The sequence below is a fragment of the Lemur catta genome, chromosome 7 (genome assembly GCF_020740605.2).
Source record: "Lemur catta isolate mLemCat1 chromosome 7, mLemCat1.pri, whole genome shotgun sequence".
Classification (NCBI taxonomy): domain Eukaryota; kingdom Metazoa; phylum Chordata; class Mammalia; order Primates; family Lemuridae; genus Lemur; species Lemur catta.
The window spans coordinates 13089433-13116081 of NC_059134.1; the positions used below are offsets into that span (position 1 = coordinate 13089433).

A 26649-nucleotide genomic window follows, 5' to 3' on the forward strand; every position below is an offset into this window, starting at 1 on the left:
AGAGTAAGACTCTGTCTCTGAAAAATAAATAAACATACATGGACAGAGAAAACTGTTGTTTATGAATGATGATGTTTCAGTTGTCATTATCCTTAATCATCATTCATTATCATTGTCATTGGCATCTTATTATCTGACTATATTAAGAACTTACTTTATATCAGGCACTCTGCTAAGCCATTATTTCCTTTAAATCTCACAACACAATGAGCTTAGCTACTACGATCGTGCACATCTCACAAGTGAGGAAACCAAAGCTCAAAGGGGCGAAGGCAGTTTACCTTACCTGAGGTCACACAGCAGGTGAGGAGTTGAGATGAGGTCCAAACTTCGGTCTATTGGAGCCACAGCCCTGCTCCTAGCCACTGGGATATGACCCCATTAGAAAACACATTTTATAGCACAATCTTATGGTGACAACAGTAGCAGAGACACCAACGCATTGCTGTTTGGATCCAGGGAGAAGGCAACTAACTCTGATCAGGGGAGCCAGAGAAAATTTCAGTGAGACTTGAAGGATGTTTTTATAGAAATGAATATAGATTTTCAAATTAAGAAATGAGAAAGAAAAGAATTCCAGGATAAAACCACCTGTTCAAGGTCAGAGAATTTAAAAGACTCTGGAATGCTCAGGAAATGGTAACTAACTTGGTGTGGTTGACTTTTTGTGTGAGATATTGGAAAAGGCCTGAGATTGGGGACCACTCTGGTTACCTACTTAAGCCAGCAATTCCACTAAAAGCAATAAGTGCGTGAATAGACAAGAACTCTTGAAAGACTTTGACTATTTTCCCTTTGAATTTGCCTTTAAATCGACAAATTCCCCTCTTCGGTTCCTCTGCCCCCTGCTACCCCACCTGACACACACAGCTGCCTCCTGCGACAGTGGAGCCTGGGGCAGAGCTCCTTCTACCACGAGCGCACTGTACACATGTCTATGCCATACCCTTAGCAAATCAAGCCACTTGCGGTTTATTGTTGATAACAGAAATGTATCATACAAATATTCATTGGCTAATACCTTCTTTTAAGTGCCAAGAATCATTCTCAGGTATTTCTTCTCTCTGTTTCCTTACAGTTCCTCCCCAGATCATGAATATCTCCTCAGACATCACTGTGAATGAGGGAAGCAGTGTGACCCTGCTGTGTCTTGCTATTGGCAGACCAGAGCCAACTGTGACATGGAGACACCTGTCAGTCAAGGGTAAGGTATTGACCTGGAGGGAGTTTTCAGAGTCAGTGTGTTGGCTTGGCTCTTGTGCACAACAGAACTTCAAGAACCAGAAGACAGCCCTGTATTTGTAACACTGTAATGTAAAATCTAACAGGCAATATGCATCTGTCGCTGAGTGATTACAAAAAATGGATTCATGGAGGAAATTTACTGAATTGTTTTCTCAGTTATTTTTATGGTCTTAGAAGGCTTTTGTTTTCCAAACTATGAAGAGAAAAGGTGCATAAGAATAACATCTAATGAAGAGATTACTTTTTCTAGAGGGAGATGGGTGGGTCAGTTGGTGGTTTGCCCTCTCTTGAAGCAGGATGCGAGGATGCTAGAATAGTCATTGAGAACTTTGGCGTTGCTGTGCATCCAGGTGAAAGAGGATCTCCTTGCTTCAGTACTTTCAAGACATTTATCCAAAGTCACATCTGTTTGACTTGTATGTAGATATTAATAGTTCACCTTGAGTGGGAGAAGGACGATAGGAATGGTTAAGTGCATGTGGGCATATCTGTGCTGGGCATTCCATAATTGAGATGAAAACATCAGTTATGGTGTCCCCACTTAATAAGATGGAAGGAAACCAAAGGGACAATGAGCCTTATCCCCTCTGGAATAAAACTTCCTCCAAGTTGACAGTGAAGATATGGGCACAGAGCCACTTGATATATTTACACTGTTACTAGAAACTATGATTAATTCTAGACATTATATAAGAAATAAATACTTCCTCAGGTATTAGAAAATCCAAACATAAAACCCAGCAAATAGGAAAATGTGTGGAGTATGTCTATGTGTAATATAACAATAAGATTGATTTAGAAGAAAGCATAAGAGTACATTTTGGTAATCTTGAGAAAGACAAAGTTTTGCTAGGACAAAAAAAGCCCTAACCATACAGAATAGAAAAAAAAATGATACATTAGTTTTGGTATTAGTACTAAAGTATCAAAAACTGTGTGACTTAATGACAGAAATTTATTTTTCTGGAGCCTAGAAGCCCCAGATCAAGGCATAAGAAGGGCTGATTACTTTTGAGAGCTTGAGGGAGAATCTGTTTCATGCCTTTCCACCAGTTTTGGTGGTTTGTTGGTGATCGCTGGTTGGCGTTTCTTGACTTGTAGATACATCACCCTGTTCTCTGCCTTCATCTTCACCTGGCCTTTTCCCTGTGTTTATATCTGTGTCTGAATTTCCCCTTTTTATGAGGAAATATGCCATAATGCATTAGAGCCCATACTAATGACCTTGTTTTAACTTGATTACCTCTAGAAAGACTCTATGTTTAAATAATGTCACATTCTAAGGTACTTGGGGATTAGGAATTCAAGGTATCATTTTTGTGGGGATACTGCACAACTCCTAACAGGCTTCATAAAAGTTAAAATTAAACACATCATTAAGAATGAATGAAAAGTGAAACTGCAGACTTGGAGAAATCATTTGCTGTACACGTATCTGACAAATCTGGTAAATGTGAAAAATCCTTATAACGCAATTCTAACAGCATCCCTCAACATGAGCAAAAACATTTGAATAAAGAATCCCCAAAGAAGATAGAGCTAATGAACAGCAAATAAGCACACAAAGAGATGCTCAACATATTTATCATAGAAATGAAAATTAAACCACAATGAGATACCACTGCACAATCACTGGAAAGACTAGAAAGACTGATAATATCAAGCGTTGGTGAGGACATAGATCAGCTGAAGCCTTACACATGCACTCTGCAACCATAAAATATTAGAAGCACTATGGGAAACAACTTCGTATTTTGCTACAAAGTTAAATATACACTTAGCATATGACACAGCAGTTCCACCCCTAGATGTTTGCTCAAGATAAAGGAAAGCATATGTTCACAAATATAGGTTGTACACAAATGGTCTTAGCAACTTCATTCATAATAGTCTCATACTATAAATAACCCAAATAACCATCAGCAGGCAAATGAATTGTGGTATATTCCAACAATAGGCTGCTACTCAGCAATTATAAATAAACAAGCCAATGATGCATGTAATAAAATGTATCAATCTTAAAAACATCACGTTGAGGAAAAGAAGCTAAACATCTATATATATTATGTATATATAAATACACCTTATGAATTATTTTACATGAAATTCTATAATAGGTAAAACTAATCTAGAATGATAGAAATCAAATGTGTGGTTGCCCAGGGTAGTGATTTAGGGAGAATTGACTGCCAAGGGGCACAAGAAATTTTGGGGGATGATGGAAAAGTTCTATATATTGAGTGGACTAGAAGTTACATTGGTTTGAAATGAGTCAAATCTAATAAAATTATACACTAAAAATAAGTGCATTTTATTGTAGGCAAGTGAAATCTCCATAACATTTGAAATATAGAGAGATGTAGGAAATAATGACTTGAATTTTTTCCCTAATTTGGAACATAAATTGTATCATAGCACTTATCAAATGAGAGACTGGATTTGTTACTAGGAGCATCATATAAGTTTTTGCTGTTTTCCTCTTTGCAGACTGAGAACATATATCTATGCCCCTGCCTTGTTATAGGGAAAGATAATGCTAATAAACCTGCCTAGCATTCTTTGTTAAAAGATCTCAGATATTGAAATTTAAAATGTCAGATTATAAAGTAATATTAACAAGAATATTAAAATATACACAAGGGACATCACAAAGGTCAACTTTAATATAAACACAGAAATAGTGTATGTTCCCAAAGACATGGGCTTCATGGTAATTTTGCCTAAAGTCAGGGAGGATTTGGGATCTACATTATGTACAAAAAAATTTCTGACCATCAGATCAATTTTCATGTATTTAGTAAAGTCAGATGTCTTTATATATTGTTGAAATCCCAGAATGTAGTTTTTTGATCCTAAATGCATAGTTCTCTAAGCTTAGAAACCTTTTAAAAGGCATTTTGACTTTATATAAATGTTTTCAAGCAATTCTTTATAATGGTACATGATAAGATTTTCATTTTAAAATAAGGGAAGCTCATTCATATTCCCAACCTTTTATAGAATGTAATAGTTGCAATTCAGCCTCACTGGAAAATCCTAAATTTAAATGATTCATCTCCTCTTTAAATCTCACAGGCTGTGCTCTACTTTGAAGTTACCTTTGTTTTCTTGTAGCCTTGGCCTTAACTTTGCTGTCTTTCATTTCTGCCATTGTCTTTCCCCTTCCCTCTCTCAATGACATTTAAACATTTAAACTTGAAAAATTGTTTCCAAGTTTGAAAAGCTCTGGAACCTGGAGTGTTTGTGAGTTTAAAATTTGCATGTACCGGATGGCTACCAATATTTATTTTTAGAAAAATGCTCCTTCTCACTTGCAGTTAGGGAGTTGTTTTAAAGGCTTAGAAGAGCATCCAATAAAACTTGAACATCAAACAGAATTTTAGAAAAAATTTTAGCATGGAAGAATAAGAAATAAAGGTTGCAATGACATTTTCATTGAAATTCCAGTAGGATTATATTGAAGGATTAAGCTCACTAGACAGCTGTGTTCACAAAATGCTAATGCAATATTTGAAATATATGGCTTAAACTTGGGGATCTATATAACAGGAATGAATAAATAAACTTTCATTTAGAAAAGAAAATATATATATATAGTGAGACAGGGTCTTGCTCTGCAACCTCAAACTCCTGGGCTCAAGTGATCCTCTTGCCTTGACCTCTGGAGTAGCTGGGACTACAGGTGGACATCACCAAACCTGTCTGATTTTTCTATATTTTTGTAGAGATGGGGGTCTCACTATGTTGCTCAGGGTGGTCTCAAATCCCTGGTCTCAAGCCATCCTCCTGCCTTGGCCTCTCAAACTTCTAGGATTATAATCATGACCCACCATGCCTAGCGAAGGAAAAATATTTTAATGAGCATATTTCTAAAGATTAAGAATAGTAGTCACACTTATGGTTTAAAATGACAGTCTGAGTACATGCTGTCAATCCCCAGAAATTATAGGATAGAAGTAAAAATGAATGAATAAATAAATACTTTAGAGGATAATAATGGTAAGCTTTGATGGGTCAAAAAATATGAGGAATCTCTTAAAAAAATAAAAAGTAGATAAACATAATGAAGGAAAAAAATATAGCCCAAAATACAGAAGTATGATCTCTACCTGAAATGATATATGGTTAGAAAATGAAGAGTTTCAAGGAGGGGTGCACTGGGAAATGTTTCAACTTGGTTGAGGGTGGGAGGAGGCGAGGGAAAGGAGCCCTGGTAGCGTTTGTCAATGCCTGTGGTGTAAATACTCCCATCATTAACAGTTTCCTGGGATCCCCTTTGAAGCAACTTTGCTTTTCAGGTTCATTTTCTCATTAAAACAAATAAACCCAAAACAAATCTTTCTTACAAAAGTAGGGTGAAATTTTTGAAGAATCACCAAAACTCCAAATGATAATCTAAAAACCTTTCACCATTTCTGATCTCTGGACTAGAGACCTCCTGATCCCTGGTTTCCTTTGTGATATGACAAGTGTGCCAGGATTCCCAGACACTAGGCATTCCCAAAGGACATTTCATTTGCCTCACTTCTGAGGAAAGCTGGAGATTTCACAGGATCATGATTAAGTGTTGTGCACATCTCAAAGAAAAGTGCTTTGTAAATGTATATTTGAGGTTTTATAGTTGACATGCAAACTGCTGAGCATTTGACTGTGTCTTTATCTTTTGATAAAAAAAGCTACACTTAATTTTTTTCAATAGCAATTAATGCCTTATTTAGAACATATATTTATAGGAATTTGCTAGAGAATATGGCACTTGTTTAACGGCATCCACACACATAGAAATCTGTACCAAGTGACCTACAGTTCAGGAAGTAGGGTAAAGATGGAATCACAGGCTGCTTCCTCAAAGAATTTTCCGAAGGAAAGGGTTGGGCCCCAAAATACTCAGACAAAGTGGACTGGCAAGTGGCCAGTGTGTTTGGGACCCATTGTGAATCAACTGGGTTTTAAGAGTTACTGTCTTTTCCATTCCTGAGGGACAAGGAAAGGATGGCTGGGCCAGCATGACCTGGGAGGCTCTTCTAGGCACAGGAGTAATGTGAAAACATCGTTGCAGAGTGGGAGTGGCAGAAGGAGACCCCACAGGCTGTTGTGTTCTGAGGAGAGCTGTCTGTCCCTCTTACAATGCCGTGGTAATCCGCTGTACCGCCTGACACATCTGGCCCCATTTCTGATGATATATTTGGAAAGGCCAGATGTTTGGGGGAAAATAATAAAGTCTTCTTTTCTGTCTCCCTTCCACTGAGATTTTAAGATGACAGCCATTCACCTGTAAGTGAGTTGCCTGTACGATCTACTCATATATGATAATATCTCAGGGAACAAGTGAATGAGTTATTTCACAGAAGTAATTTTTCCAGATAACCAAAGCTGACTCCTTTATGCATTGACTTGAGGCATTCGTAATGGAAGCATTTAAAAATGCATTAAATATTATGTTCTCTGTTTCCTTGAGTCTAGTGAATGCCATTTAGCTTCACCTTTATAATGTAACATCAACGTTACACATATCAATTGTTTGTATCTCAGCATTCAGGACTGGGCTAACTAGGAATATGGTGCTTAAATATTGTAGATACTGTTTAAACTCTTGTGTCTTGGTTTTTTTTTTTTTTTATAGTTCCTCTATTTTTTCTTTCTTCCCTCCAATCAGACTATTAACTGTCAATTCTTCCCGAAGTCAGTACACTTGCCTTTTCACAGCCACATTTCTTCTAATGATCTGCTTCTAATTTATTTGCTGAGCAAGGATCCGTATAACCAAGTTGATTAGTCCTAAGTAAGAACTGGTGATGAGAGAGAGGAAAGGGCATCAGCGTTCATGAATATGATGAATGGCACTGATGACAGCTGTCTGGGGGAAATAATGTTTGGCTTTGTCTAGATAGATGAGGTTGCTAGATGAGTGAGCTCTGCGTGAGTGAAGAGCTAATACTACCAAGATCATCATCCGTGGTTCTGACCTTGCTGGGCAGTTCTATCTTCTATTCAGTCTGGTAGATTTTTGAGGTTAAGAAATGTACTGATCCATGACTGTTTCTACTACAGCCTTTAGTTTTCACACTAAAAATTCCGTAGGAGAAAGTCTTATAAGAAATTTCCAAGTCCTTAACACTCCACATAATCATGAATTAACCTGCACTTGTGTGGAGGTGCCGATCTCTTCTGGATGGTAGCATCAGCTCATCCGCAGATCAGAGACCTGGACTTGAGATCTGGCCTGAGCTGTGAAGAAGCTGAGTGACTTTAGAAACATCACTTCATCTTTTTGCTCCTCAATTCCTTGGCCTGCTAAATGGGACTACTTATGCCCATTTTGCTCATCAGAATATTTTGGGGATCAAAAGAGAAAATAAATGGAAAGCATGTAATAGTGCTAAACACAGATGTTCAACAGTTCTTTATAAATTACAGCGGTGCTATGTTTTTACTCAAGTGCAGTTAGCCTGGGAACTGGTTATGATAGTGTTATGATGAGTGCTTCCTGTGTGCCAAGCCCTTTTCTGTACACTTTATGTGTTTGAACTCATTGAATGCACCAGCAGCCTCAGGAGAAGAGTGGTAATACTTACTATTATACTATCTCAGTCTTTATCTGTCATTCCTTGACCGTCATGGGTCATTGATTTAGTGATTCAGTGTTTCTTTGGTCTGCCTATAAATTGGGACTGATACAGCAGTTTTATTTATGACAGTCAAGCTTGGAAACAACCCAGATGTCTTTCACTGGGTGAATGGTTAAACTGTGGCCCATCCAAACCATGGAATACAACACAACAATTGAAAAGGAATGAACTATTGACACATTCAACAACTTGGATGGACCTGAAGGACATTGTGATGAATAAAACGAGTGAATCTCAAAAAGTTGCATACCATATAATTCCACTTTTATAACATTCTTGCGTTGGCAAAATTGCGAAGATGCACAACAGACCAATGGTTACTAGGGGTGAAAGCAGGGGAAGAAAAGGCCAGCAGGAGGGAGTTGCCTTGTGGGGATGGAGCAGTACCGCATTCCGATTATTGCAGAGTTCCGTGAATCTGTGTGTGTGATGCAATGTCATGGAACTATACACAAAGGCATGAGAAATAAGTACGTGCAAACACTGGGGAAATCCAAGTAAACTCCATAGTGTGCTTATACATTATTTTGTACATAATACTATATATATGAATATATATATATATATCTTTATAGTTATATAAGATACCACCATGGGGAGGACTGGGTAATGAGTACAGTACACCTGTATCTACCATTTTTGCAACTTCTAGTGAGTCAATAATTATTTCAAAGTAAAACAATTTAAAAAATCGGAATGAGAAGGAAAATGAACCTCTAGTATTCCACTGATAACCTATTCCTATACATGCTTATATAGGAATTTGTCATTTATAAAATATTTTCACATGAATCATCTCAGCGAGTTTATAGAAGCTCCCTAAAATAGGTCAGAGAAAGAAGAGTGTGCCTTTTTCACAGGCAAAGAAACAGATGGGAAGGTTAAGTAATGGCAAATGAGTCATGGCTAACTAAAGTGGTGGATTTATGAAAGGAACCTAGTTCCTCATTTCCAAGTCTGGACCTCTTTATACTATACAAAGATGGCTCCCATGGCTTGAGGTTGGAACAGGTACAATGTAAAATGATATATTTTATCAAATTCTACTTATTATCTGGGGCACCCAAGGGTGCTCACTAGCTTTGTGTATCACCCATATGTTTGCATTTCCTTTCCTAACTCCACAGCTACCTTTCTATGTCTAGTCACTTTCTAGCTTCCATCCAGTATTGTTCTAACAAAAGCACAGCCTCCAAATCAAAACCACATTATGCCATTGTCTGCTGTAGGTCCCTGTTGTTCCTCTGCTTCAATTAAAATAAACCTGCTGAGACCTACCAACCTCATTTTTCTTCTAAGTCATCCCAGGTAAAAGTTCCAGCCACTAATAGGAATTGCCTATTAGTTGACCTGCTGCATCATCCAGTCTTGCTACTGTTTCTTTGTCTCTCTTCCAGGCAGCCAGGAGCCTTGTTTCTAATCTAAAGTCATGTTTAGAGCCTAATTAATCCCTAGAGTGTGAGAAAGAGGTGTCTGAGATGAGAAATCAAGGTTATACATATCTTGCTCAGTGGAACAGTTATGGGCAAACAAGCTGTTCCTCTCACATTTTTGCAAAGCAAATTTATGTTCACTAACTTTGGTTCTTGTTGTAAATGAGAAGTGTGTGAAGGTCTAGCAATGCGCTTTTCACCATATGGGTACCCATATGTTTTCCCCCTTTGCTTGCGTACATTTTGCTTTGGCATGCACATATGCCTGTATTTTTGCAACTTAACAATATTAAAACTAATCCCATTTATGCTCCTTTTGGGTGGGTTGATTGAGTCATAAATTCCTGATAATTCTCTTCCTTGGGAGCCTGGAGTTCTTTTGTGCAAGTCAGGGGAGGGCAGAGCAAGCTCTCCCGGCAGAGGGTTGCCATCAACCAGTATCACTGTCCAACTGTGGCCCTGCCAGGCTCCAGAACAGGAAGCTCACCCCAGAAGACTCAGAAGTATAGGCTCATAATGCGTTGGTAATGACCCCCTCTCTCTCTCTGCAAAGGGGAAGACCCTCACTAGAGATAAATAGTAATTCCTTAGGGTTCCCTTTCTATAGTCCCAGGTGAAGTAATGCCTCTTAGAGCAAACAATCAAGATGTCTTGAGCTGCGGTTCTTGATATGTCACCATACTTACTGCTCATATGTAATACTCCTCCCACTGAGTTGAGAAACTGAGCATGTCGGAAATGGGGCAGCTGAAAATTAAGCTTATATTGAGATGATGCTCAGCTTCTTTACTGAGCTTTTTAGAGAATAAATATAAGAATAAATATTAACATGTATTATACCAAGTGAAAAACCCAACTAACTCAAATTTAAAATTGGAATTGAAAATGCAGCCTGCTGTCTATTGTAAAGCCTTCTCTACCTTTATCTCTTATGCACCCTTTCATTCTTTCATTCATCTGGTGCTTTAAGAGTGTTGGCTTTCGCTTTAGTGACAATGCTGTGTAAGAAAAGAAATGCTTCCCGCCTTTATGGAGCTTATGGTCTAGTGGAGGATGTAGTCATTAATTAGTTAATCAAGAACATGTCATCTCAGAGGATGGTAACTCCTGCGATGATGGGCAACAGGGAGGTATGAGCCAGTCTAGGGTAAGTTTTCCTGGAGCCAGTGGCATTTGGGCTGACCTCTGAAGAGGAATAGCAGCCAAGGAGGAGAGGAACTCGGCTGAGTGGACAGCTTCCAGGCAGGGAGCAACACATCCAAGTGCGCTCAGGGGAGAGGGAGCTGGCTCTCCAAACAACAAAAGAGCTTTGTCTTGAATGCTTAAAAAGCAGGAGGAACAGTGGTCTGAGATGGGGTAGTCAGAGACCAGATCACACAAAGCCCTTTAAGGAGTTTGATTTTTATTCTGAGAGCACTAGAAAATACAAAGAAAGTTTCAAGGAAAAGAGCTTGGAAGTGAGATGTTCATTGTGTCTGGATTTAACTAGGAACATCTCTTTTCTGATCTACTCATTCTCTATGTAAATCTAGCAATTGACTAAATCTCTCTCTCTATTTCCCCACCTATAAACCAGAAATGAATTTGTAATAATATGCTTCCCTTATGAAGGAAAGGAGAATGGAATTTGATAGTATCTATTCCAAATACTTTTTAGATTACAAGAATGGATATTAACATGTATCATAGCAAGTGAAAAGCCCAACTAACTCAAAAGTAAAATTGGGATTGGAAAGTCACCCAACGCTGCCTGCCGACTGTTGTAAAGCCTTCTCTATGCAATTGCTGTATCAAATTATGCTATTGAAATCAGTTGGACACTGATAAAATTGAGACCAGCTTTACAAGTACCGTAGATCTAATTGGCCTCAGCAGTGGGTCCACAGTGACTCTTGCTACTGAACAAAAATTGTGGGCTTCAATAGAAAATAAGAAGCAGCCTGGTTCCACACTAACATGCACGGCCACCTCTGGAGATAACGCACTTTAATTTAGACACTGAGCTCCTTCATCCAGCAAGATTTTGAAGGAACCTCAGAAAGATCTGCTTCCTCCTTTCCTCCTGGAGGAGCACCCCCTTGATAGTAGATTTAAAAGACAAAGACCTTCGGGGCCAGCTCTGTGTACCCCTTTGAGGCTCTGTGAACCTCTTTGGTGTTCTCTTTTCACAGCCATTTATATTTCTTTGTAAAAACCCCTATATCCCTAGAGTAAAATTCCTATAAACCATCTTTTCTTGCTTAAGCTATTTTAGATGAGGTTTCCATCACTTACAGCCATGCACAGGGCAGTATGTAACTTAGCCAAGTAGAACATAATCCCTGCTCCAAACTTAGACTGGGGTAGGAAGGGGAGGGACCTGTAAGCATACATTACACCAAGGGTGACTAGGGCAAAAACAGCTTGGAAAAGACCTCTTTCCTATGTACAAGGGACAGGAGAGGGCTCCCTGGGGTCATTGATTAACTTTTCAAGACCTCGTGGCTTGATTTAGAAGCTCTGGGTATGGATTGCTGAGGGGGCTCCACATCTAAATCAGCTAGAATCAGGCTGAGACAGACGTATCAAATCTGGCTCTGGGTTATGGAGTAATTAACACCAGGGCTTCATCACCAACTCAGTACCCCCAAGTGTGCAATGTTCATTGGAGAGATCACAGGATGTGATCACACCTACCGTGCACAAGGCATTGAAGATACAGCATTGATTGACTTAAACCCAACCCCTGTCTGTCCTCATCAAACTCTCACTACTTTGGACAAACCTTATGAAGAACAAACAATTAATTTGTCTTAATCAATTGATTCACTAACATTTCCTTGGGATATTGTGGCCAGAAGTGATTCCTCTTCTTTCTCCACCCTTAGGCTACTTGAGAGCAGGTATGTTACATGCGGCTTACACATTTGTGATGTTCTCTAGCACCAAGTACAATGCCTGCAATTCAAAAGTGTTCAAAAAGTACCAATTGAATGAATGGATGCATATGTATCCATCTCATATCTATCTTACAGCATGCCACAGAAAAAGGACAGGGAAGACAGTGGGGATGTGCCTAGACCATTTCCCAGATCCAGGAAGCACTGTCTGTAACATAAAGGGAAATTCTGACGTATAGAGTAAAGGCTCTTTGGGGACAGCACTTAAGGTTTTATCTGTATTACTAGGCCACGGGAACTTGCAGTCTTATCTCTAAAGCGTTCTTTTTCCATTTTCCTCACCATCACTATTAGTCCATCATTTCCTAAAAATCGTATGCTGGATACCAGGTGGGCTTACTGCTAGGGTTTTATTTATATCACATTTTAACTCAATAGTGAGGCTCCCACTAGTCTAGATGATGGTGATCTGTGATCTAGAAGATGTTCTTCAATTTCTGTCCAATCAAGGCCTTATGGGAAACCTATCTATGACTTGTGCTGGGAAACTCTTTAACATTACCAAGGATGTGCATAACAAGAGTTGGTTTGCCTTGCTTCAACACATACAGTCTGATTTTGACAAGTTGGGCAAATGATCTTAGCCTCTTACACCATGCATTTCTCTGTGTGACACCAGAATTTTGAACTTCCTGACTCTGTAGGCTCTTTTCTTCCCGGCTTCTTCCAAAAAGCACCTGCTATCAGCGGCTCCAGCTGTTCTGGGTCCTAGCTCCCACATGCCCAAGGTTGAGGAATGACTCTAGAAATGGTGGTACTCAGAGGAAGCTCTTCCCTGCCCAGTGGAAAGGTAGTGACCACACTCAATTAGATTCCTCACTTTGGATGGGATTCAGAGGGAGGAGGAAAAGGAGAGGAAAACAGATGATTCTCAGAAGATTTTAATTGGAGCGGGCTCTCCAGTCTTAATAAGGGTTCCAGCCTCGGAGAGGGAAACTCCATTGGAGGGGAGTAGGATCAAGAGGAACTGATCTCATTAAGCAGAAAGTTGATTGTCACTTTGAATCTGGGCTTCACAGCTGGGGGCTGTGAGTGAATCACACAATAACAAGAACTGGAGTTGAGTGAGGTGAGAGAATTTGATCTCCCACAGAATACCTAAGACAGAGCCCACCCCGCCCCTATTTCCCTGTTGTAGCCTGAGAGTATGAAGCCCATTAGTTGAAGGAGGCAATCAGTGAGGTCATTTCTGCCTTTTGTTTTCTCTTTTCTTCCCCACCCCCTAAACTTTATTATTTTTTTAATGCTATCAAGTTTCTTCACTCCAGAATCATTTAATGGTGAGAGCAACCCTCCTGGGGTGCCAGAAATAGTTTGGTTTTAATGATGCTCCGGATGCTTTTGCTTCCTAAGAAAAATGTTTAGTGAAGTACCTGATAGAACCAGAGCTGCCCATCCCCCGAGTCACCAAAGCGCCTCCTCTTCCCCGCAAGGTCTGCTCAGCTCACCTGGGCGCTTCGCACCATTGCGGGTGGATGAATGCTCTCATCTCGGCCTCTCCAGGGCCTCCTCCTGCTCCACCAAGCCTGTGTTTAGTTGTCCCTGCACAGTTGGAGTCGGATGCAGTAATTACAGCTGCAGTGAAAGGGTTTGTCTCCCTCATGGGCACTCAGGACGTTGCCAGCGCTGCTGATGAGGAAATGAGCCTTTTCTGGAGAGCACCATGGGGCTCTGGGACATCAGAGGGCAAGATGTTTGGAGCTTCATCTTTCTGGGTCACACTGTACCCCACCCACTCATTCTCTCCCCTACCCGGCACCCTTCTCTTATTCTATTTACTCCTGACCCAGCTCCAAACTTCCTACAAAACTTGCAGTCTTTTCTGTAGGATTTCCTATCCCTGAGAGCAGGAAAGCTTTGGAACAAAGGCAGTTTGGCCTTAACACTTGGAGTCCTAGTTTAAGAATCTTCTGACATTCCTACGCCTCTGGTTCTGCCTAAGGAGTGAAGAAGCTTTTCAGATGCTGCCTCTAGATGGAATTGTACTTCCCAGAACCCGGGCCCTCCAGTGCATGGCAGGAATCCACAGAAGGGGCAGAGAGATGACAGTGTGCTGCAGCGCTGGGCTTGCCCACATGTCCCTGTCTCCTAGCACTGCTGCCTCAAATCACCTCACCTGGGCAGCTCTCTGTCTCCTTACCTGTCTTCATTCTTAAGACCCACTGATTCTCTAAGCGTATCTCACTTGATTTCGTGCATTGCCATTTCTGATCGAGGGTACCTTCCCAGCCTGCCTTTCCGTTCCATTCCTGCTGGATTGTCTGGACTTTGCACGCTTTGACTGTAAGTGCCAATGTAATAAATGCAATGACGCATCCTCATTGTCATCATCGTTATCACCAAAACCATCCTTTCAATTTATTAATGCACCACTTTGACTTAATCTCACTTGGCCTTCACAAAGGTCTTCTGTCAAAAGGCAGACAATAAATAAATAAATAAAATACAGACAGGAACTAGTGTACACATTTTACAGAAAAGGAAATGGAGGCCTAGAAAGTTTACATTGATTACAGATAGAAACAGCATTCTCCCAATTATTCATTCATATACTTTTTCAATCATTCAAGAAAGAACTAGTCAGTGCCTATTACCTGTCAGGTACTGTGCTTGACACTGGGGTGAGAGGAATAAATGAAATGGGTTTTCCTCAGGGAAGTCAAAGTTTAGTGAGAGACACAGACATAATAACCTATAATTACAACACAATTAAGGTAAGTGCATTAGAAATATATTCAAAATGTTGTAGGTTCGCAAAAGGACCACCTAACTCCAGCTGTGAAATATGGGAGCATCAAGGGTGGCTTCCTGGAAGAGGTGACTACTAGGACTCTAAAAACTGATTAAGAATGAGTCTTAAAAAAACGAATGAAATGGGGGAGGGAGAGGTGAAGAGAAATATTCCAGGCAGTGGAGATAAGAGGAAAGACATGGAAATGAGAAATAGCATGTTGTAATTGGAAAGATAAAAGCAGTTTAGCATTACTGGAACATAAAGTATGAGAATTCTGGGCTATCCAGAGCTCTACTTTCTCTATCCACTCTCCTTTCTCTGCGGTAACTTTCTCAGATTTCCAACGTAAATCAATTTAGCTTCTTCTCTTTAACTTCTACATGCTGCAGCTCCACTCATTATTCTTCATAACAGTAGCCTAAGCAGCAAGAAAACATCCATGCTTTGTTACATATTCATTGCTTTGCCCCATGGCACTCATGTGAAATGAGGTTTAAGAGGTATATGGTGAGTGAATCACAAACTGCTCAACAGTGAACACAAGGTAAGAACATGAGCTTTTTATATAAAAAAATCTGGCAGTCATAATTTAAATAAAAAAATGTAGCTTTTGGTGAATTTTGACAAATGTATACATCTGTTTAACCACTGCCCCAATCAAGGTACAGCACATTACCATACCTCATTCTCTTCTTCTTTTTCTTCTTCCCAAAACTGATCCACACCCTCAACTAGTGTGTAGTTCTTTTTTCTCTTATTGCAGAGCAGTATTCCACTATGTGAATATACCAATACTTGTTTACTCATTTGACAGGTTGGTGGACATTTGGTTGTTTCTACTTTTTGGCTATTATGAATAAAGCTGTTATGGGCATTTATGTTCAGGCCTTTTCAGGGACATATGTTTACATTTTTCTTAAGTAAATACTTGAGAATGGAATTGGCAATTCATATAGAAAGTTTATATTTATATTTACAAGAAACTATCAAAATGTTTTCCAAAGTGGTTGTACCATTTTATATTTATATAAGCATTATAACTATCCTACATGCTTGCCAACATATGGTATATTGACTTTTAAATGTTATGTCTTTTAATATCTGTGTAGGGTAAAATACATTTGGTTATGAGTTGCATTTCTCTGATGATTAATGAGTTTGGGTACTTCTTCATGTGCTTTTTGGCCATTTATATATATTCTTTTGAAAAGTATTGGTTGAAATCTATTGATTATTCTTAACTAGGTTGTTTATCTTCTAACTATTGAGTTGTAATAGCTATTTATATGTTCTAGATATATATGTCAGGTATATGTATTAAGAATAATTACTCTCAGCCTGTGACTTGCCTTCCTATTTTCTTATGTATTTATTTATTTATTTATTTTTATTTCAGTATATTATGGGGGTGCAAATATTTAGGTTACATATATTGCCTTTTCCCCACCCAAAGCAGAGCTTCAAGCATGTCCATCCCCCAGACTGCGCGCACTGCATCCATTTGGTGTGTATATACCCATCCCCTCCCACCTGCCCAACACCCAATGAATGTTACTATTATATGTACACTTCCGTGTTGATCAGTTAATACCAATTTGATGGTGAGTACAGGTGGTGCTTGTTTTTCCATTCTTGTGATACTTCACTTAGTAGAATGGGCTCCAGCTCTATCCAGGATAATACAAGCAGTGCTAGATCACCATTGTTTTTTGTGGCTGAGTAGAGCTCCATGGTATATATATACCACATTTTATTAATCCACTTATGTATTGATGGGCACTTAGGTTGTTTCCACATCTTTGCAATTGTGAATTGTGCTGTTATAAACATCTGAGTGCAGATATCTTTTTTATAGAATGTCTTTTTTTCCTTTGGGTAGATGCCCAGTGATGGGATTGTGGGATCAAATGGTAGTTCTACTTATAGCTCTTTGAGGTATCTCCATATTACTTTCCATAGAGGTTGTACTAGTTTGCAGTCCCACCAGCAGTGGATGAGTGTTCCTATCTTTCTGCATCCACGCCAACATTTATTGTTTTGGGACTTTTTGATAAAGGCCATTCTTACTGGAGTTAAGTCATATCTCATTGTGGTTTTGATTTGCATTTCCCTGATGATTAGAAATACTGAGCATTTTTTCATATGTTTGTTGGCCATTAGTCTATCTTCTTTGGAAAACTTTCTGTTCATGTCCTTTGCTCACTTTTTCTTGCTGATTTTCCTGAGTTCTATATAGATCCTAGTTATCAGCTCTTTATTGGGTGTGTAACATGCAAATATTTTCTCCCATTCTGTAGGTTGTCTGTTTGCTCTTGTGATAGTTTCCTTGGCTGTGCAGAAGATTTTTAATTTGAACAGGTCTCATTTATTTATTTTTGTTGTTGCTATCATTGCCTTTGGGGTCTTCTTCATAAATTCTTTGCCAAGGCCAATGTCTATAAGAGTTTTTACAACATTTTCTTCTAGAATTCTTATAGTTTCATGCCTTAGGTTTAAGTCTGTTATCTGCTGTGAGTTGATTTTTGTGAGAGGTCAAAGATGTGGATCCTGTTTCAGTCTTCTACATGTGGCTATCCAATTTTCCCAGCACCATTTATTGAATAAGGATTCTTTTCTCCAGTGTATGTTTTTTTCTCCTTTGTCAAAGATTAGATGGCCATAAATATATACATACACACACACACACACACACACATACATACACACACATACACACACACACATATATACACACACACACACACACACACACACACACACACACACACACACACATATATATATATATATATATTAGGTAAATTGATGCCTCCCAATTTGTTCTTTTTGCTTAAGATTGCTTTGGCTATATGGGGTCTTCTCTAGTTCCATACAAAGAGTAAAATTATTTTTTCTAGAACTATGAAAATGATGTTGTATGTTAATTGGATTGCATTGCATCTGTAGATCACTTTGGGCAGTATAGACATTTTAACAATGTTAATTCTGCTGACCCATGAGCATGGTATGATTTTCCACCTGTTTATGTACTCTACTATTTCCTTCCTCAGTGTTTTGTAGTTCTCCCTGTAGAGGTTTTTTACCTCCTTAATTAAATATATTCCTAGGTATTTTATTTTCTTTGTTGTTATTGTGAAGGGTATTGAGTTTTTCATTTAGTTCTCGATTTGACTGTTGTTGGCATATAGGAATGCTACTGATTTATTACTTTGATTTTGTATTCTGATACCTTGTTCAATTTGTTTGTCAATTCCAGTAGTCTCACGGCAGAATTTTTGGGGTATATAGATATAAGATCATATTGTCAGGAAAGAGCAATAGTTTGACCTCTTCTGGCCCCATTTGAATGCTCTTGATTTCCTCCTCTTGTCTGATTGCTCTACCTAGGACTTCCAGCACTATGTTGAATACAAGCGGAGCTAGATGACAACCTTGTCTGGTTCCAATTCTAAGCAGGAATGCTTACAATTTTTTCCCATTCAGTATGATGTTGGCTGTGGGTTTGTCATATATAGGCTTTTATCATTTTTAGGAAAATCCTGCCTATGCCTATTTTGTTAAGCGTTCTTATCATAAAAGGGTGCTGAATTTTGTTGAATGCTTTTTCTGCCTCTATTGAGAGGATCATTGTTTTTGCTTCTATTTATGTAGTGAATTACATTTATAGTTTGCATATGTTGAACCATCCCTGCATCTCTGGGATGAAGCCTACTTGGTCTTGATGGGTTATTTATTTATTTATTTATTTCATGAGCACCTGAATTCATTTTGCTAGGATTTTGTTGAGAATTTTTGCATCTATATTCATAAGGGATGTGGTCTGTAGTTTTCTTTTTTTGTTGTGTCCTTTCCTGGTTCTGGTATCAGGGTGATGTTGGCTTCATAAAATGTGTTGGGGAGGATTTGTTCCTTCTTGATGTTGTGGAATAATTTCTGCAGGATAGGCATCAGTTCTTTGTAGGTCTGATAAAATTTGGGTGTAAAACTATCTGGTCCAGGACATTTCTTTGAAGGAGGTTTTTTTTTGTTTGTTTGTTTTTTGTTTGTTTGCTGATTCAATTTCGGCACTTTATATTGGTCTGTTCAGGAATTCTATTTCATCCTGATAAAGCCTAGGGAGGCCATCTATTTCTAAGAATTTGTCCATTTTATCCACATTTTTAAGTTTATGTGCATAAAGGCTTTTGTAGTATTCATAGATGATGTTTTATATTTCCATGGTATCAGTTGTAATTTCTCCTTTTTCATTCCTGACAGAGCTTATTAGAGTCTTTTCTTTTCTGCTTTTGGTTAATCTAGCAAGAGACATGTTAATTTTGTTTATTTTTTCAAAGGACCAACTTTTTGTTTTATTAATCTTCCATATAGTTTTTTCATTATCAATTTTATTTAGTTCTACTCTGATGTTTGTTATTTCTTTTCTTCTGTTGGGTTTGGGGTTGGTTTGCTCATCCTTTTCTAGTTCTTTGAGATGATTCATTAGATTGTTGATTTGTGAGCTTTCTGTCTTTTGGATGTAGGCATTTATGGATATAAATTTTCCTCTCAGGACTGCTTTAGCTGTGTCCCACAGATTTTGATAACTTAATAGTTCTTTTCAAAAAACAAAAGTTTTAAATTTAGGTGAAGTCCAATTTATTAATATCTTATTTTATAGTTATAGCTTTTTATGTTTTTTCTAAAAAATAGGACATAAACCAAGATTATGAAGGTTATATCTTATGTTTTCTTCTAGAGGTTTTAGAAATATATATATATTTGTGAGCCATGTGAGTTAATTTATGTGCATGGTATGAAGTAATGTTTGAGATTTATTTTTTTCCATGTGGCTGTTCGGTTAATCCAACATCATGTGGTGAACACACCATCCTTTTTCTAATGAATTATCTTGGTTTCTTTGTTAAAAATGAACTGACTGTTTATTTCCTTTCTTCATTAAACTATCTATTATTTTCTATTAATGTATATGTCTATACTGATGCCAATTCCATACTATTTTGATTACTGAGGCTTTATAAAGTCTTGAAATCAGATATTGTAAATTGCCAAACTTGTTCTTTTTCAAAATAGTGGTCAATTTATGCCTTTTGTATGTATATATAATTTTGAATTAGTTTGACAATATCTGCCAAAAACAAAAGATACTAGGATTTTGACTGGGAATACATTTAAATTATGTATCAATTTGGGAACAATTGACATCCTAGCAGTAGTGAGTTTTCTAATCCTTAAAATATATTCTTCCATTTATTTAGTTTTGCCTTAATTTTTTCTCAACAGTATTCTATAGCTCTCAGTGTATAGTTCCAAAGTATTTCATGTTTGCAAACTCTTGTAAATGTTATTTTCAAAATTTTAATTTCTCATTGAAAATATACAGAAATACAATTGACTTTTGTATATTGACCTTGTATCCTATAACATTGCTAAATGCATTCATTGGTTCTAGCCAAATTTTTAGATGTTTTAGATTACTTAAGATTTCTTAAACGTTTAAGAAAAATTGTCCATACAGTTATTCTGGTCCAGGCCTAGTTTGTGAGTAGTCCTTTGGCATTTTTTTTCTAGCCATTTGTTGCTTTTTGTTCAGAATTTTTACCTCTTGAATTAATTTTGGAAATTTATATGAACAGTTTTGATAACTGTTTCATGAATTTCAAGTTTATAAATCTTTATGTCAACTGTCTATGAAAAGACAGTTTTACTTCTTTTCTTAATTTTTTATTGATATATAATAATTGTACATATTCATGGAGTGCATGTTACATCTTGATACAAGCACACAACATACAATGATCAAATCAGGGTAACTGGGACATGATTCACCTGAAACATTCATCTTTGCTTTATGTTGGGAGCATTTGAAAACTTCTAGCTATTCTGAAATACAATAAACTATTGTCAACTATAGTTGCCCCATTGTACCACTGAACATCAGAACTTCTTCCTTCTGTTAAACAGAATTACCCCTTCACCAACATCTCTTCCTTACCCCTTCCCACCACCCTTACCAATCTCTAGTAGCCATCATTCTATTCACTACTTCCTTTAAATAAATTTTTTTTTAAGTCCCATATATGAGTGCGAAAATGAAATATTTGTCTTTCTGTGCCTGGTTTATTTCGCTTAATATAATGTCCTCCAGATCTATCCATGTTTCTGCAAATGACAAAATTTCCTTCTTTTTCATGGCTAAATAATATTCCATTGTGTACATACACCACATCATTTTTATCCATTCATCCCTTGATAAACCCTTAAGCTGATTCCATATTTTAGCCATTGCAAATAATGCTGCAATAAACACTGAAGTGCAAATATCTTCTGGTTACATTTTATATCTTTGCCTCACCCAAGTGAGGTTTAGAGGTATGCCCTTCCCCTGAACAGTACTCACTGTGTCTGTGACCCTTAGTTGTGAGTTTGTTCCCCCCACCCCCTAATCTCTGGAGAATATTACTACCATGTGAACACCATAGTGTTGATCAGTTAGTACCAATTTGACGGCAAGTGTATGTGTAGACTATTCCTTCAATCTTGTGATACCTCACTGTGGATAATGGGCTCAAGCTCAATCTAGGAAAATATAAGAGGTGCTAGATCACTGTCGTTTCTTATAATTGAGTAATATTCCATTTCTTTTTTACCATTAGTATGCCTCTTATTTATTTTCCTTGTTTTATTGTACTGCTTAAGTTCTCTAGCAATATAATATTAAATGTGAATGGTAATACTGACATCCTTGTCTAATTTCTGATTGGAGGAAAAGCATTTCATTTTTCCAATTAAATATAACATTTATCTGTAGGTTTTTTACAGATGACCTTCGTCAGATTGAGGAAGTTCTCTTCTATTCCTAGTTGCTGATTTGTTTGTGTGTGTGTATATGTGTGTGAATAGTTGTATTGTGTAAAATGTTTTGTTGAGCATCTATTGAAATTATCATATAATGAATTATAGGGAATTATTTTTTAATGTTAAACAAACCTTGCATTCCTGGATCATATCTCGCGTGGTCCTGACATACTTATACTCTCCTTTCTTTTTGAATTACTTGAGTGAATTTTTCAATTTTTCTTTTCTTTCTTTTTTTTTTTTTTTTTTTTACAAATTTTGCATCTGTTGTGTTCATAAGAGTAATTGTTCCATAATATTATTAACTAGTTTTGGTGTCAGGGTAATTCTGGCCTTATAAAATGAGTTGGAAAGTGTTCCCTTCTTATTTATTTTCAGACAGAGTTTGAATGTAACTGATATCATTGGTATCCAAAGCAGTATTTAATAATAGTACTGGTTAATGTCAACTGTGTCATTTTTATCTTTGTAATGGAAATATTTCTATTGTTTTTTTAATCAGGTATGATGCTGGTTTCAGAGAGCTCCTTTACCACATTAAAAAAGAAGAATACCCCTTATCATATTTTGTAATGTTTAAACATTCTTTCTCATCATTTTATTTGCTGCTTTTGTTTTAATAGTTATAACTGGGAATATCTGTAGTTCACCATATTTTTAAGAAACGTGTCTGTAAGTGTTGCTTATTAAATAGCATAGCCAAATTAATTGGTAGACTTTCTATCTTTTTGAACTCTGTATTACGTTAAGTAGAATAAAGCATTTATATTCCTTAAGTGTTTAAGAAAAATTGTCTATACAGGCTTAGTTTGTGAGTAGTTCTTTGGCAATTTTTTTCTAACCTTTTGTTGTTTTTCATTCAGAATATTTACCTCTTGAATTAATTTTGAAAATTCATATGATGAATTTGGATAACTGTTTCATAGCTTTCAAGTTTATAAATATTTATGTTAATGTCTGAGAACACAATAGCATGTATTATAAAAACATATATACAAGTATATATCATTGGGAACACACACAGTTTATATACTTTATATAGTATAAAATACAATATATGGTATAAGATAAATATTATACATATATAACCACAAAGAGAGATAATTTTATTATTCAGATTGTTCATAGCCATACCGAATTGTTTGCTTTCTTAAACTTTGAAAGTAAAAATGAGTAATGTCAGAATTTAATACAGTGTTTTCAGCTTATCCATGCATTTTTAATACTTATTGCCTTATATGTTTCATACATAGAATTTGAAAATATTTAGAGCTTCATAATAAATTATTTCTTTTATCAATACAAAATACTTTATCAAAATAAAATATAAATATCAAAAATAATTATCCCTTTTTCTACAATTTAATGTTTTTAGGCTTGCATTTAACCTTATCTCACTTTAATGTCGTATTTCCTACTTTGATTTTGTTAATATTAAAAATACATTTGGCCATCCTTTTAAAAAATACTGTTATTAGTCTGATTTAGGTTTAACTTTTATAAACAGAACAGAGATATGTTCTGTTTACTTTTCTTTTATTTTTAATCCAACTTGCGCCTTTCTTTTGTTTTAATGGGAAAGTTAGCCCACTTGCAGGTATTATTAAAACTTATGTGTTTGTTCCTTGTCATCTTTTTTTTTTTTCTGCTTTTTATTCTAATAGTCTTCATGTTTTTTTATCTTGTGCTATTTGAAACACATTTTCTTTGATTTTATCCTCTACAGCTTTTTGAAATGAATATATCATATTTTTATTTATACTGGTACTTAGATTTATGTTCCCCAAAAGCACTTTCAACCTATGTGAATCTAATTGTTCAAGCTGAGTAAATGTTTTTCCATGTCCCCTCTATGAGACAAAAATTACGATGGCCTTGTTCTGTCCACACTCCTATGCTAGCACATGTGTTTCTCAGCCTGTATCAAAATCACATTTTGAACTTGCAATCCAAGATTATATGTTGAGACATTGGTATTTTCATTTAGTTTAGTTATCAAATTTATAAAAATTCCTCAGCTTTTTCTCTTGAAAGCAGGTTGTCCTCCAAGCCATTTATATCAGGAGTCTCTTATAGGTACCATTAGTTAGTTAGCTTTTCCTTTTGTTTCATCTTAAGTTGGTTGGAATACATTTCAAGATTTTTTACTAAAAAGATGTGTGAATGCAGTATTTTCTGATTCATAGACACGTCTTTGTTCATGTAATAAACATTTATTGAAAACCTCTTTGCCACAATAGCTGGCCTAGGTGCCGGAGATACAATCACAAACAACACAGGCAGCATTCCTCAAGAAGCATTTAGGAAGATCTTTTTGTTGCTCTCCAATGTGATCAGCATATTTCCCGAGTACAAAATCCCAAGGTCATAATCTTTACCCTCAAAATGCCTGTGGTTACTGCTTTTGTTATCTTGTTTAGTTATGAAGAAGCACAATCTGAGACCTTATTTTCTTATGCCTTTCTTTATCTGTGGGATTCAAAATTCTTCCCTGGAGACATGATGTCTCTCTTATAACTGATTTCTCATAATGTGTGGTAAGACTGTTATTATTCACACTCAAGCCTTTGTTCTACACAAGCACGTGAGTACATACTAAACCCTCGACGGCTGGTTGTGTGTAGCATGTGCTGAGGACACTTAGTTATACACATGTTGTCTGTTCACTCTGTCTCCTTCATATCCTTCATCTCTCTCTTTCACAATATATCCTCTATCTTTTCTTGTGAACCCTGGGAGAGTGTCTCAGGTTTGCAAATCATATCATTGATTTAATTTTTGAAGCCTCTCATCTGATGTGTTTTACTTCTGATATAGATTTCAGTTTTATTGTTGTTTTAAGACCCTTGCTTATTTTCCATATCTAACTAATTAGACTTTTTTGTTCATCTTGTTAACTTTTCTTCTTGGATTCTATGTCAATCTTCTTCAGCTTTTTCCTCCTTAAGTCTTCTTAAGTGTGCTTTTCGTGGAATTTTTGGGACTAGTCCTTTTCCTTTTTTCTACCGTGTTTTCGTGGTACACATTCTCGAAATTGGTGCATTCTGTGTGGTGAAGGGGTGCTGCCTAGCCCCTACTCTCTGCCCTTTGTGTATGGCTTATGTCTCTTTTTAATTCTACTATTGAGCTGTATGTTGACATGTAGAGTTCCTTGTCCATTTCCCAGTCTCTTGCTGGCTTCTACCTGTTATGCTTCTGCTTTATGAAATGGCACTTTTTTCTTTGTCCTCTGGGATTTGTGATGCATACTGCTGGTTGAAGAATTTGAATAATTTAAGGCTTAGGAACACCGTTTGTTGATCTGGTTTTTAGCTGCACTGGTATTGCAAGTCCACTGTGTTGCTTTAGATAATCTATAACGGTAATAGCTAGTGATCCCTGCTTCCTAATATTCATGCCCTTGTGGACTTCTCCTCCATATTGCCTCAACATCAGTCTGTGTAACCATAGCATATAGCCATGCGATGGCATGTGGCTCCCAAGGCTAAGTCACAAAGGCCATCCTTGCCCTATTTCTTGCCTTTTCTTTAAGACAATTCATTCTAAGAGGAACCAGCTGCCATGACCTGAGAACATGGAGAGTTCTCATGGTGAGAAATTCCGGCCAACAACCCACACTAACCTGCCAGGCATGAGGGTGAGCCTCATCTTCCAGCCCTAGTCAAAATTCCAATCACTGCAGCCCGAAATGATATCATGACCTACACCCTCATGAAAAACCCCATGCAATACCTAAGTAATTCCCAAATTCCTGATATACAGATATAGTGTGAGATTATAAATTTTTATTGTTTTAAGCCACTAAGTTTTGTTAATCAGCAGTAGATAACTAAAGCATCCATTTGAATTCACACGTGTGTTAATAGCTGCTCAATCCTCTTTTTCAGTTAAAGCTTTGTTACCTAAGGGAAAGGTGGTTATGGAGGTGTATAATTCCTGTCTTCTTTGCAATCTTTGTTTCATAAATATGAGTTATGCTGTGACTTGAAAATTGTCTCTATTTCTCAATCCAAGTCCTTTTTTTCCTCGTAAGTAGTATTAGTATTATTTATGGTTAATTTTAGGAATTATTCCTCAATCTTAGTTTTCCTAAAATATGAGTATCACTTTTCTTCTAAATTTTCATAAATTATTTTAGTAAGGAGCTGGGAAATGCATTTGGGTCTTCTACTTCAATGCAATTTGGAAGCAGATGTCTCTCCTTACTTTTAACAGGGTACATAAAAGATTCCTTTATATCTCTAATATGCTAGGATATTTTTAAAAATTTCTAACACATCTGTATTTCCTCCAATTTTTCAAACAAGATAAAATATGTATAATCTTTGGGTTATTGAGGTAAAAAATCACATCAATTTTAAATAAAGATGATTTTTGTCTTCTTCTTCTTTATGTATTCCTTTTATTTCTTTTCCGGTCTCATTGCATTGGCTAGAATTTCTGAAAAATGTTGAATATTAATAATTATAACTAGAATACTTTGTTTTATTTCTGTTTTCATGGAATTATCTCTAGTGATTTTTCTATTAAGAATAATGCTAGCTTCTATTTTCAGAGACATTTTGCTTATTGAGATATTATAAACAGATATTTAATTTTTATTAAATTCCTTATTTTTGAGATTTATAGAGTTAGTCACAATTATAATATTGACACATCTTTGCATTCTTGGAATTAATTTCAGACACACTATATTTGTTTAATGCATTGTTATATTTTATTTAGTAGTAGAATTGTATTCTCATAAGTAAAGCACTATATGCAAGATTAGGGACAGGACAATGCATGCTGCCTGACAATACATAGGTGATCAA

At 36.8% G+C, this 26649-nt stretch overlaps 1 protein-coding gene across 7 annotated transcripts in view; it reads left to right on the forward strand.

Annotated features, from left to right (window-relative positions):
- The window catches only part of OPCML (opioid binding protein/cell adhesion molecule like), a 1045970-nt gene that overhangs the window by 948907 nt on the left and 70414 nt on the right, over positions 1–26649 (forward strand). For all 7 annotated transcript variants that reach the window (XM_045555653.1, XM_045555651.1, XM_045555647.1 and 4 more), the window contains one exon: positions 1079–1204. In XM_045555653.1, coding sequence (XP_045411609.1) covers positions 1079–1204 — 126 coding nt within the window. The remainder of the gene's footprint in view (positions 1–1078; positions 1205–26649) is intronic.